The sequence below is a fragment of the Suncus etruscus genome, chromosome 6 (genome assembly GCF_024139225.1).
Source record: "Suncus etruscus isolate mSunEtr1 chromosome 6, mSunEtr1.pri.cur, whole genome shotgun sequence".
NCBI lineage: Eukaryota > Metazoa > Chordata > Mammalia > Eulipotyphla > Soricidae > Suncus > Suncus etruscus.
Window position 1 is genome coordinate 50,414,459 of NC_064853.1, and position 13,692 is coordinate 50,428,150.

Below are 13,692 nucleotides of genomic sequence, written 5' to 3' on the forward strand. Positions count from 1 at the left end.
GGAATTCCACCACCTACAGCTAGTCTATTAGCCCTGAGCTCTTTTTTCTTTTTCTTTTGGTTTTTGGGTCACACCCGGCAGTACTCAGGGGTTACTCCTGGCTCTACACTCAGAAATCACTCCTGGCAGGCTCGGGGGACCATATAGGATGCCAGGACTCAAACCACCGTCCTTCTGCATGCAAGGCAAACGCCCTACCTCTATGCTATCTCTCTGGCCCCCTAGCGCTTTTTTTTGGAGGAGGGGGTTGGGACCACACCCTGTGGCGCTCAGGTATTACCCTTGGCTCTATTTCAAGCCTGTCTTCTGAAACTTTAGGTCATGTCCAAGGTAGGAAGTTGCAATGCAGTAGTAGTCCCAGGAGCCAGTAAGTCAGGAAGTAGCCTAGAATGCATCTTGTGACTAGAGAACTGGCTTTCCAGTTGTACAAAAGTCCCATAATAGAATTTCTGAGGACCTTTTGTCCCTGTGGGGAATCCCTAGCAAGAGGCTTCCAAGACATGGTCTCTAGGGATCTCAAAAGAGGTTCTTGATCCTGAAGCAAGTAAGCTGGAAACCAGTATACAATAGGAGTGGAGGAGCCCAAAAATCTGGTGAGAACCTGGAAATAACAGGGGTTGAAGTGTTAGGGAAGAATACACACATTATTGCAATGCTACAAAACTAATGCAATGTCACAGTATCAAACTGGGCCAGCTGGTTTGCTGGTTTCCTGCTGCTGAGAGAGCTATATCCCAAAACTAGAAATGAAAAGAAATTCAACAGAGAACATGCAGATAAACCTCACTATCACAAATAAGTAACTGACAGGGGCCGGAGAGATAGCACATCAGTGTTTGCCTTGCAAGCAGCCGATCCAGGACCTAAGGTGGATGGTTCGACTGCCAGGAGCTATTTCTGAGCAGGTAGCCAGGAGTAACCCCTGAGCACCACCAGGTGTGGCCCAAAAACCAAAAACCAAAAAAAAAAACAACCAAAAAACAACCGCAAAAAAACCCAAGTAACTGACTACCTCAAACTAGACAATTTATATTAAAACCCAATGGGAGGGGCCGGAGAGATAGCATGGAGGTAAGGCATTTGCCTTTCATGCAGGTCATCGGTTCGAATCCCAGCGTCCCATATGGTCCCCCGTGCCTGCCAGGAGCAATTTCTGAGCATGGAGCCAGGAGTAACCCCTGAGCACTGCCGGGTGTGACCCAAAAACCACACACACACACACACACACACACACCACACACACACACACACACACACACACACACACACCTCAATGGGAGGGGCCGGAGCGATAACATGGAGATAAGGCATTTGCCTTGCATGCAGAAGGATGGTGGTTTGAATTCCGGCATCCCATTTGTTCCCCCGTGCCTGCCAGGGGTGATTTCTGAGCATAGAGCCAGGAGTAATTCCTGAGTGCTGCCAGGTATGACCCCAAAACCAAATAAAATAAAATAAAATTAAAAAAAAAAACTCAATGGGAAGGGCAGAGCAATAACACAGTGGTAGGGTGTTTGCCTTGCATGCAGTCAACCCAGGATGGACTCCAGTTCGATTCCTGGCATCCCATATGGTCCCTAGAGCCTGTCAAGAGTGATTTCTGAGCGCAGAGCTAGGAGTAATCCGAGTGCTGCCAGGTATGACCCCCCTCCAAAAAAAAAAAAAAAAAGGCAAAAAAACAACAAATTTAGCTCAGGGCTGGTATCTAAATCAAGGCTGTGAAGGCCAGCTTTGGGAACATTTAAGTAATTCCCTCATCTCATTGGAATGGCAAAGTAGAGGAAAAGGGCCAAGGGATTATATGATTCAACATTTTTGCTCCTCAGATAATCAAAGCCAAGTCCTTAAACGCTCTCCCTGACCTAACCTGCAAATTCCAAGCTTTGTTGGCACTCTCTAGAGGCTATAAACACAAAGTGTTACTTTCTATTTTCTCCTGTGCCTTTTATTCATACAGTTTAGAAAACTTTACAAACAGCCATTGAAACAGCCATTGTGCGACTCTAAAAGGCAGAAATTGCTAAATGGCTAGTATGGGACAAAAAAACTTTTTTGAGGTTATGATGAAACGGCCAGGAACAAAAAAACAAACAAACAAGGATGTGATCAAATCCTTCCTATCCCTCTCTATTCCCACCACCACCCAAACACTGTATAAGACATCTCTGAAACTGAAAACCTATTCAGTTCAGATTATCTCAAAAAGCTAAAAATGGGCTGGAGACATAGTACTCAGGTTAAGTGCTTGCTTTCATAGTAGCCAAGCCAGGTTTAATCGCCTGCATCCTAAAAGGTGCCCCAAGCTACACCAGGTGTATTTCTGAGAAAAGAGCTAAGAATAAGCCCTGAACACTGCCTACATATTATGGCTCCCAAGAAAACAAAAGCCAACATTCAAGTAGAAATTGGGTATAATTGCTTATTAGGGAAGGTCCCAGAGGTATCTCTGTAGTCATTCCTATATCTTTTTGTTTTAGGGGCCATACCCTGTGGTGCAAGGGAGTGGCACTGTGATACTAACGTAGACAGAACCTGGGGCTCCTGTAGGTAGTGTACAAGCACTCTCTCTGATACCTATTCCCCCCTTTTTTTTTTTGCCACACCCAGAAATGTTCAGGGATCACTCCTGGCTGTACTCAGGTGTCATATGTAATGCTCGTATGAAACCTGGGTCAGTTACATGCAAAGAAATTGTCTTACCTGGGGCTTGAGAGATTGAATAGTGGTAGGGCGTTTGCCTTGTACGTGGCGAACATGGGATGGACCCAAGTTCAATTCCTGGCATCCTATATGGTCCCCAGAGCCTGTAAGGAGTGATTTCTGAGCATAGAGCCGGAATAACCCCTGAGCACCGCCGGGTGTGGCCCCAAAACCAAACCAAAACCAAAAAAAGAAATTGCCTTAGCAATTGTATTATCACTTTGATTCAGTCTCTCTTTTTTTATTTTTATTTATTTATTTTTGGCCACATCTGATGGTGCTCAGGGGTTACTCCTGCGTTCAGAAATCGCTCCTGGCTGCGGAGACCAGATGGGATGCCAGGGATGGAATCCGCATCCGCCCTGATGCTCTGGGGTTACTCCTGGCTCTGTGCTCAGAATTTGCTCCTGGCTTAAGGGACCATATGGGACACTGGGGGATCAAACCATGGTCTGTCCTGGGTCAGCCACATGCAAGGCAAACGCCCTACTGCTGCACCACCACTCTGGCCCCTGGTCCAGTATCTTAAGTCAAACCTGCTCACTACACAATTCTTAGGTCTCTGTGAACATCTTTTAAATAAAACCTTATTTTCTTCAGGGTCATTTTGTTTTGCCTTTTTGGTCCGCTCCTGACAGTGCTCAGGGGTTATTCCTGGCTCTGCACTCAGATTATTTCTTTTTTTGGGGGGGGTCACACCCGGTGGTGTTCAGGAGTTACTCCTAACTCTGCGCTAAGAAATCGCTCCTGGCAGGCTTGGGGGACCATATGGGATCCTGGGATTTGAACCATCCTCTGTCCTAGATTGGCTATATGCAAGGCAAACGCCCTACCACTGTGGTGCTATCTATCTCTCTGGCCACCTAAGATTATTTCTGGTTGTGCTCAGGGACCATAAGGGATGCGAGGGATCAAATTCAGGTCAGCCCTACCCAGTTTACTATCACTTTGATCCCTCTTCAGGATCCAGTTTAAGAGGCTTTCCTTTCCTTAATTTTATCAGGATTTTTTTTTTCAAATTTCTAGAATACTTTATCTCAGCAATACCTGAGCACTGTTGGGTATGTCCTTCCCCCCCAAAAAATAAAAACAAATTAAATCCAGAGATTTAAGATCTATACTCTACTGTATCACCATCCCCCATTATACTGTAATCTTATGTTAAAATGTTTGTCTCCCCACTTCTACTGTAAGAGCCACAGGGAAGCATATTTTTGTTGTTGTTTTGGGGCCACACTTGGTGGCACTAAGGGCATATTCCTGGCTCTGTGTTCAGAAATCATTCCTGGCAGGCTCGGGGAAGCATATGGGATGCCATGTTCAAATCCAAGTTGGCTGATGCAAGGCAAACCACCTTACCTGCTGTGCCATATTTCTGGCCTACAATCTTACCTTTTTATTTATTTATTTTGGTTTTGGGGCCACACCCGGCGGTGCTCAGGGGTTACTCCTGGCTGTCTGCTCAGAAATAGTTCCTGGCAGGCACGGGGAACTATATGGGACACTGGGATTCGAACCAACCACCTTCGGTCTTGGATCGGATGCTTGCAAGGCAAACACCGTGTGCTATCTCTCCGGGCCCCAATCTTACCTTTTTTGTTGTTTTGGGGACACACCTAATTGTACTCAAGGGTTTACTCCTCTGTGTTCAGGGATCACTCTTGGTGGGGCTCAGGGTACCATATGCGCTGCCAATATAGATGTGTGCAAGGCCAACACCTTACCCACTATACTCTCTTTGGTCCCATGATGTTTTCTTTTCTTTTTTTTAGGGGGGGGTCACACCCGGCAGCGCTCAGGAGTTACTCCTGGTTCTACACCCCTTGCAGGCACAGGGGGACCATATGGGATGTCAGGATTCTAACCACCTAGAAGGCAGGTGCCTTATTTCCAGGCTATCTCTCCGCCGCCGCCCCCCCCCCATGATGTTTTCTTATTCTGCTCCACCTTTGATAATCAGACCCAGGGCCAGGCATAAAACAAGCCCCCAAATAATTATTGAATAGATGAGTTAGGTTCAGATCACTCAAGTGAAAGAAGTAGCTGTCATTCCTAGCCCTGGCCAACTATTTCCTATATTTACACCCTAATACCAGATAGGGATCTACCTCACCTGAACATGCATGCACAAACTGCCAAATAGTAGCAGAACTGCTGCATGGACCACGTACACAAACACTCCAGGACTGAGGAATCCAGGATTGGACTTCAAGAGGATCTTCGTGATCTTGCTTCTTCTCATCCCAAGTGTAAGGCAGAGCCAAGGATGGGTGGTCACAAAGGTCCAAGTTGCCCAGGCAACCAGCATAGCTACTGGTGTAGCCAGTAAAAAGTTGGGTATCTGCTTGAGCTCATAGTATCTTAGAAAACCAACATTCCAGTAGATATCCTGAATGTAGCTATATATTAGAGGAAGTTTCCAGGAGCACCAAGGTGGCTCTTTTTCTTTGATGACTCTGTAGCCCTTGTCTAGAGCAAACTGTAGTAAGGGCTGAGGAATAGGGTGGTCTGAGCCTGGCAAACAGAACTGGGTAAAAGCATAATACTGAAAGAGGGCAAAAGGAAGACCAAGTGTAAGCAATGAAAGGAACACAGAGCCCATCAGCTTTAAGAACTCTCTCATAGGATTTAGCACCATGAGAGAAGAGAAAAAGTTTAGGCACTGAGAATGTATGAGGAAACCAATATTAACCAGTCCATTGGAGCGAACACTAGTTGCAAGAGCAAAGAGAAATCCACTGGTCCAGTTTTGGCCCCTCTCCAGCTGTCCCATGGCACTGAATGTCAGGAAGGCAAACAAAGCTTCTGAGTAACCAGCGGTCAGGAAGACATTGGCAGGACTGAGACAGAAGAGCAGTGCTCCATAAAAAGCCTGCTGGGGACAGCGCAAAACTAAACAGCCCAGGTCATGAAGTGCTACTGCAGCCAGCACAAAGAACAAGGAGTTAAGCAATGCTATTGAAATTAACAGGCAACTCCGTAGGCTCAATAATCCCCACAGGGGTCGCAACAGTTCAGTCCCTGCCAAGAGGGCCAGAGGGAAACCAGGGAAGAAGGCAAAGTTGTGCTCATACAGGTAGCCATGCTCAGCAATGAACAGAAAGTGTTCAGCATCCCAGTGAGACAGGCCACCCAGGAGAAATTCCACAATATGGTCAAGAGAGCCTGAGGAGGTGAGGCGAGGAGGAGAGAAAGCTTCTGCACGATGATCTGGGATAACAGCATTGAAGAGAGCCTGTGGGATAAAGAAAAGTAGGATTTTGATCAATTGGAAGAAAATAATTTTCATTTAATAAAAATACAGAAAAACAGGCAGAAAGGCAGGCAAAGAGGACTTCATTTTTGGACTAGTTAGGGTTTGAGTTGGATATTCCAATGCAAATTTCAACCAGAGGTGAGATATGAGTCTGTGGGAGAGGAGAGACATCAGGGCTAAAGATCTAAATTAAGAATAAAAAGTTGGATGGGGGGGCCGGGTGGTGGCGCTGGAGGTAAGGTTCCTGCCTTGCCTGCGCTAGCCTAGGACGGACCACGGTTCGATCCCCTGGCGTCCCATATGGTCCCCCAAGAAGCCAGGAGCAACTTCTGAGCGCATAGCCAGGAGTAACCCCTGAGCATCACAGGGTGTGGCCCAAAAACCAAAAAAAAAAAAAAAAAAGTTGGATGGGGCCGGCGAGGTGGCTCTAGAGGTAAGGTGTCTGCCTTGCAAGCGCTAGCCAAGGATCAGGACCACGGTTCGATTCCCAGTGTCCCATATGGTCCCCCCAAGCCAGGGGCAATTTCTGAGCGCTTACCTAGGAGTAGTAACCCCTGAGCATCAAACGGGTGTGGCCCGAAAAAACAAAAAAACAAACAAAAGAAAAAAGAAAAAAATAAATAAAAAGTTGGGCCCGGAGAGATAGCACAGCTGCGTTTTCCTTGCAAGCAGCCGATCCAGGACCAAAGGTGGTTGGTTCGAATCCCGGTGTCCCATATGGTCCCCTGTGCCTGCCAGGAGCTATTTCTGAGCAGACAGCCAGGAGTAACCCCTGAGCACCGTCGGGTGTGACCCAAAAACCAAAAACCAAAAAAAAAAAAAAAAAGTTAGGGCTGGAGAGATAGCATGGAGGTAGGGTGTTTGCCTTGCATGCAGAAGGTCATTGGTTCGAATCTCAGCATCCCATATGGTCCCCCAAGCCTGCTAAGAGCGATTTCTGAGTGTAGAGCCAGGAGGACAGGAGGAACCCCTGAGCGCTGTTGGTGTGACCACCTCCTCAAAAAAAAAAAGTAATAAGTGGATGGCAGTGAATTTAAAGGTGTGAGACTAAATAAAATTATTTATGAAGGAAGTGTAGCTAGAGAAGAATTCTAAGGACTTGGGGCTGGAGTGGTAGCATAGCGGGTAGAGCATTTGCCTTGTATGCAGTTGATCTGGGTTTGATCCCCAGCATCCTACATGGTCCTCTGAGCCTGCCAAGAGTAACTTCTGAGTGCAGAATCCTTGAGTGCTGCTGGGTGTGACCCCCCGCCCCCCCCAAAAAAAAGGAATCTAAGGACTGGGCTCTGGACACATTAACCTTTAGCAGTATGAAAGAGGGAAAGTGTTCAGCAATAAAAGATAAAGAAGCAATCCTTAGCAAGACAGGGAAACCAGGAAATGGTATCTAAGAATTAGTAAAAGAGTCACTGAGAGACAGTACTGTAAGCACTTGCCCTGCATGTGGCCAACTCTAATTCAATCACTATCACTACATATGATTCCCTGAACACCTCTTAGGTATTTTTTATCTTGCTTTTTAGGCCAAACCCAGCTGGGTTCAGAGTTTACTCATGGCTTTGTGCTCAGAAATCACTCAGATAGACTGGAGAGATAGCACAGCAAGTAGGGTGTTTGCATTGCACAAGGACAACCTGGGTTCAATCCTGGGCATCCTATACAGTCCCCTGAGCCTGCCAGGAGTAACCCTGAACGCCACTGGATATGGCCCAAAAACCAAAACAAACAAAACAAAAAACAAAAAACAACACAGTTCTGGCAGGCTCAAGAACGATATGGGATGCCAGGAATCAAACTCTGGTTGGCTTTGTGCAAGGCAGATAAACGCCCTATCCCCTGTGCCCTACTCCTGTCCTACAGTCCAGCACCAGCTGGGCATAAAAGTGGTCTGCCTGGGCCCAGAGAGATAGGCGTTTGCCTTGCAAGCCGATCCAGGACCTAAGGTGTTTGGTTCGGTGTCCCATCTGGTCCCCTGTGCCTGCCAGGAGCTATTTCTGAGCAGACAGCCAGGAGTAACCCCTGAGCAACGCTGGGTGTGGCCCAAAATCCAAAAAAAAAAAAAAAAAAAAAAGTGGTCTGCCCTTGGGGCTGGGAAGGTGGCGCTAGAGGTAAAGTATCTGCCTTGCAAGTGCTAGCGTAGGACGGACTGCGGTTCGATCCCCCGGTGTCCCATATGGTCCCCCCAAGCCAGGGGCGATTTCTGAGCGCATAGCCAGGAGTAACCCCTGAGAGTCAAATGGGTGTGGCCCAAAAACCAAAACAACAACAACAAAAAAGTGGTCTGCCCTTTAAATAAGACACCCCACTTTAAATAAGACCCTAATTGTGATTGGCTGCTGAGTCTATAAAACCCTCCCCGTGTTGACAGTTAGGAGCAGGAAGAGAGTTGGTAGTTGGAAGAGAGAAGAGCAAGAGGAGAGTTTGTTGGCAGTTGGAAGAGACTTTTGGATAGTTCCAAACCCAGATCTCTCTCCCTTTACCTCTCTCCTGGCCTACGGGTTTGTCATAGGCCTCGGGTTTCCTCTAATAAATAAAACTGTGATATTTGTCAGATTCTTGCCTGCAAGGACTCCAGTAGTGTGAGCCCATCTCCAGTAGTTCGGATCTGACATTTTTTCTGGCCATAGGTTATTAATAATTTTTTTAGGGGGAGGGGTCACACCCAGCCGTGCTCAGGGGTTCTCCTGGCTCTACACTCAGAAATCGCCCCTGGCAGGCACAGGGGACCATATGGGATGCCTGAATTTGAACCACTGTCCTTCTGCATGGAAGGCAAACGCTTTACCTCCATGCTATCTCGCCGGCCCCAGGTTATTAATAATTTTAACAAGATCTGTGAAAGCATGAGTTTGTCTAGACTAAGCTCAGTAGAGAAGGGGAAGAGAAGAGAGACAATATAAAGACAACTATTTAGAGGAATATTTCCATAAATAGAAAATGAGGAAGTGGGTAAGAGGTGACCAACACGTGGTCAATAAAAATCTTTCCTTTTCAGTGATGGGAACTTACAAATATAAGTCAAGTATTCTTCACTGAGCTATATATATATATTCCTGGTCCCAAATCTTGCTTTTTTTTGTGGGGGAGGGGGACACCACACCTGGTGATGTTACTCCTGGCTCTACACTAAGGAATTACTCCTGGCAATACTCCTGACCATATAGGATCCTGAGGATCAAATCCAGGTTAGCTACATCTCTACCCACTATACTATTTCTCTAGCCACAAATCTTACCTTTTTGTTTGTTTTGTTTTGTTTTGTTTTTGGGCCACACCAGGTGACGCTAAGGGGTTATTCCTGGCTAAGTGTCCAGAATTCGCCCCTGGCTTGAGGGACCATATGGGACACCGTCCTAACATGCAAGTTGTGCCACTGCTCTGGCCCCAAATCTTGCCTTTTTTAATGGTGGGAGATAAATATTTGCTAATGAAAATAATCATAGAAAGGAAATCCCCAAATAAGCAAGAAAAAGAAGAAATTATTTTTTTTCTTTGTTTTTTTAATTACCCACATGGCAATCAATGATCAGGAGTTACGTTTGACTTTGCACTCAGGAATTACTCTTGATGGTGCTCAGAGGACCAAAGAGGATGCTGAGGATCAAATTCAGGTCAGCCATGTGCAGGAAAGTCTAGGTCTTTATGAAAGAATTAGGGTACTCCTACCACCTAGTCCTTCTGTGTGGCAATTGACACACATGTTCAGGACAAAGGATTAGAGACTGACCTGCAGCACCAGAGTCAGGACACGGCAGTTGATTGCAAATCTCAGCACTTCTTTCTGGGATGGGTTCAGGGGCCATATCATCTTATCACCAGGATTTCTGAGATACTGCTTTCAAGGCAGTTCTCCCTCCGGCTTCTATGTTCTAAAACCCTAGGAGGAAATGTCATATGAGTGAAAAAGAAATTCTTGGAAGTCTTCAAAGAAACTATATGACGTTTCTTCCATATTATTATGGCAAACCCACCTACCAGTTCAAATGAAGAAAAACTTTTTTTTTTTTTTTTGTTTTCTTGTTAGGTCACACCTATCAGCTCATGGCTCAGTGCTCAAGAGTAGCTCCTAGTAGTAGTCAGAAGAGCATGTAGTGCCAAGGTTTAAGCTCTGGTGGACTTCTGCAAGCAAAGCAGGTACCCAAGTCTATGAAAATATTGCCCAGGTCTGGAAAAAGCATCTTGGTGGCAAGTAAGACCACTTGATATCACTTTAAAGCACTGAACGCTCACAGAAAAGTTCCACACAGAGAAGTATAAAATTGGGAAGCTAAGTTCACAGAAAATCTTTAAAAGCCTATAATGGGAGGTCAAAGTAATAGTATATCAGGCAAAGTAATTTGTCTTGCATGCAGCCTACCAAGGTTCGATTCCTGGCACCACATATGGTTCCCTGAACTTTACCAGGAGTAACCCGAGCTAAGAGCCAGGAGTAAGTCTTGAGCATGACTGGGTGTGGTCCCAAAAACAAAAATAAAAAGCCTGTAATGGAAGCTGGGGAGAGACTAGAGGGAGTACAGTGTACTTTGCATGGGGTTACTCCTATTACAAAGTCAGAATAGACCCTGAGAACTGCTGGGTGTGGCTCAATACTTCTCCCAAAATTAAAAAACAAAAGCCAGAGGCCCAAAGATGTGGCTCTCTAATAGCCTTACATATGTGAGGCTCTGGATTCAATCCTCAGCACCATACAAAGCCAAAAACACATCCCCGCACAAAAACAAAAACAAAAAACAAAAACCAAACAACTTGCTGGCAATATGCTCCTTCCTTATGCAGAACAAAAGACTGGGGTTAGGGGCTATAGCCCTAGTATAATAGGTATGGGTACCTATCTTACAGGTAGCTGACTTAGTTTTGATCCAGTACCATGTATGGTCCCCTGAGCCCCACTCTGATCTCTGAGTACAGAGCCAGGAGTAAGCCCTGAGCAAAGCCAAAACCACAAACACACACACACAAAGACTAGGGTTCACCCTAGCTGTCATTTGAGTTCTCATTTAGTCTTTCTGGCCTATTTTTTGTTAGTGGCCACATATAGTGGTACTCAGGGTTTACTCCCAGTTTAGTATACATGGGGTAGCTATCAGCGGGGAAAACCATGAGATATCAGTGATATAATCTGGGGCTTCTATATGTTAAACATGCATTCCATTTCTGAGCTATCCTCAGTCCTTAAACCTCAATCCTAAGTATTGAGTCATACCTGGTGGCAACCAGGGAGTTATTCGGTAAAGGGGACCATATGGTTGGTGACCAAAGGGCAAACCTAGAACTGTCCCACATGTAAATTAAATGGTCTAGTCCCTTAAACTAGCTTTTTGGCTCCTAAGCCTTAGTTGTTAAGGCATAAAATCAGACTTTTATTTATTTATTTATTTTTGGTTTTTGGGCCACACCCAGCGGTGCTCAGGGGCTACTCCTGGCTGTCTGCTCAGAAATAGCTTCTGGCAGGCTCGGGGGACCATATGGGACACCAGGATTCGAACCAACCTCCTTTGGTCCTAGATCAGCTGCTTACAAGGCAAATGCCGCTGTGCTATCTCTCCAGGCCCTGGTATCAGACTTTTTTTTAATTGGGGGGGGGAGTTTAAAATGTATATGACTCCCAACTCATGTTCAGGAGGCTTAGATGTCCCTCCTAAATGCTGGCAGTTTGGGGTTAGCATGATAGCACAGCAGGGAGAGTGTTTGCCTTGCACGCAACTGACCCAGGTTCAATTCCCAGCATCCCATATGATCCCCAGAGCCTGTCAAGAATAATTTCTGAGTGCAGAGCCAGAAGTAATGCCTAAATACTGCTGGATGTGGGCCCCCCCCCAAAATAAAAGCTGACTTTCAATTCAATAGCCTGAGAATAATATGCTGCTAGGGTCTTTCTGTACCTAGGGATTACCCAGTAATGCTTAGGGGACGATCTGATGCCAGGGATTGAAGTAGGGCTGGCTATAATCAAGGCAAGCACTTTTTTTTTTTTGGTTTTTGGGCCACACCCGGCGGTGCTCAGGGGTTACTCCTGGCTGTCTGCTCAGAAATAGCTCCTGGCAGGCACAGGGGACCATGTGGGACACCGGAATTCGAACCAACCACCTTAGGTCCTGGATCGGCTGCTTGCAAGGCAAACACCGCTGTGCTATCTCTCCGGGCCCAAGGCAAGCACTTTAACCCCCAGTTTTTCAGGCCCAGAATCAGACTGTTTTGTTCATCTCACAAAACTGTCATGGAGATAAGGACTTAGGTGTAAAGAAGTACTACTATAGGCCCGGAGAGATAGCACAGCGCGTTTGCCTTGCAAGCAGCCGATCCAGGACCAAAGGTGGTTGGTTTGAATCCCGGTGTCCCACATGGTCCCCCGTGCCTGCCAGGAGCTATTTCTGAGCAGACAGCCAGGAGTAACCCCTGAGCAATGCTGGGTGTGACCCCAAAAAACAAAACAAAACAAACAAACAAAAAAAGTACTACTAAATATATACTGAGGTTACTATTATTTGTAGAGTGCCCTTTCTCTCTTTTTTTTTTTTTTTTTTTTTTTTGGTTTTTGGGCCACACCCTGTGACGCTCAGGGGTTACTCCTGGCTATGCGCTCAGAAGTTGCTCCTGGCTTCTTAGGGGACCATATGGAACACCGGGGGATCGAACCGCGGTCCGTCCTAGGTTAGCGCAGGCAAGGCAGGCACCTTACCTCCAGCGCCACCGCCCGGCCCCTCCCTTTCTCTCTTGTCAGAATAATTAACTAGGTCCCAAACCGGTGTCCAAAAGTGGGCACAGAACTGGACGACTATAATGTCTACATATGTTAGTTCAGTTCTCTGATGTGTATTTAGATGGTTTCTTAAATTAAGTGAAGGAAAAGAAAACCACCACTCAGCAGGACATCAGCTAGCTCATATTGCTAAAATAAACTTAAGGGAAAGACAAGAGTCAACCATCTCCTTGAAATGGCAGCAATATATAAGCAAGTTCAAGACCATTCTGAGGCAAGGAATGCAGATTTAGGCTTAAAATAACAACAAAACAATTTTTTTTTTTTTTTGGTTTTTGGGTCACACTCGGCAGTGCTCAGGGGTTATTCCTGGCTCCAGGCTCAGAAATTGCTCCTGGCAGGCACGGGGGACCATATGGGACGCCGGAATTCGAACCGATGACCTCCTGCATGAAAGGCAAACGCTTTACCTCCATGCTATCTCTCCGGCCCCTCAAAACAATTTCTTAGTCTAAGACAGTCAGCCATGGTTCCTTCATCTAGTCAAAATATCAGCCAGAGAAGTACCAGAGGAAGCTCACAGATTTGGAGAAGATATTCTTCAAATATGAAGAACTATTCTAAAGGAAAAAAATTTAAACAGAATTAACAAGAAGGGCTAGAATGTTCTCTCTCCTTTCTTAGCTGTCTACTATGGCCCAAGCTTCAAGTATTTTGAGAATCTTCTTTGCTTATTAGGCTGTGTGATATTTACTCATTGCAATGTGCATACTATCTTTATAACATTGTTTAAATTTGATGACAGGAGCTTTGTCCATCTTGTTCCAAGTACATTCCTAGGGCCTAGCACACAAATACGCATTTAAAGTCTGTGTTCTCATTTGTGTGAAAGTGGTAAAAGCAGGTTATTGGTATCAACTGTTAACTGGCCCTGGATATAAAATCCCTGCTCCATGTATTCCTCCCACCATATCTCCACGCAAGGAGCCAAAAAACAAAATCAACAAAACCACAGAAAAATAAAATTTCTCAGGAA

The 13,692-nt window shown here is 45.8% G+C and overlaps 1 protein-coding gene across 1 annotated transcript; it reads right to left on the reverse strand.

Moving 5' to 3' along the window:
- Positions 1-319: 319 nt before the first annotated feature.
- PIGV (phosphatidylinositol glycan anchor biosynthesis class V) lies at positions 320-9,827 on the reverse strand. The gene is made up of 3 exons (XM_049774808.1): positions 9,684-9,827; positions 4,814-5,935; positions 320-601 (listed from the first exon to the last, which is right to left on the reverse strand). The coding sequence occupies exons 1-3, from the start codon at positions 9,762-9,764 to the stop codon at positions 320-322; spliced, it is 1,485 nt and encodes a 494-aa protein (XP_049630765.1). The 5' UTR covers positions 9,765-9,827.
- Between the last annotated feature and the right edge of the window lie 3,865 nt (positions 9,828-13,692).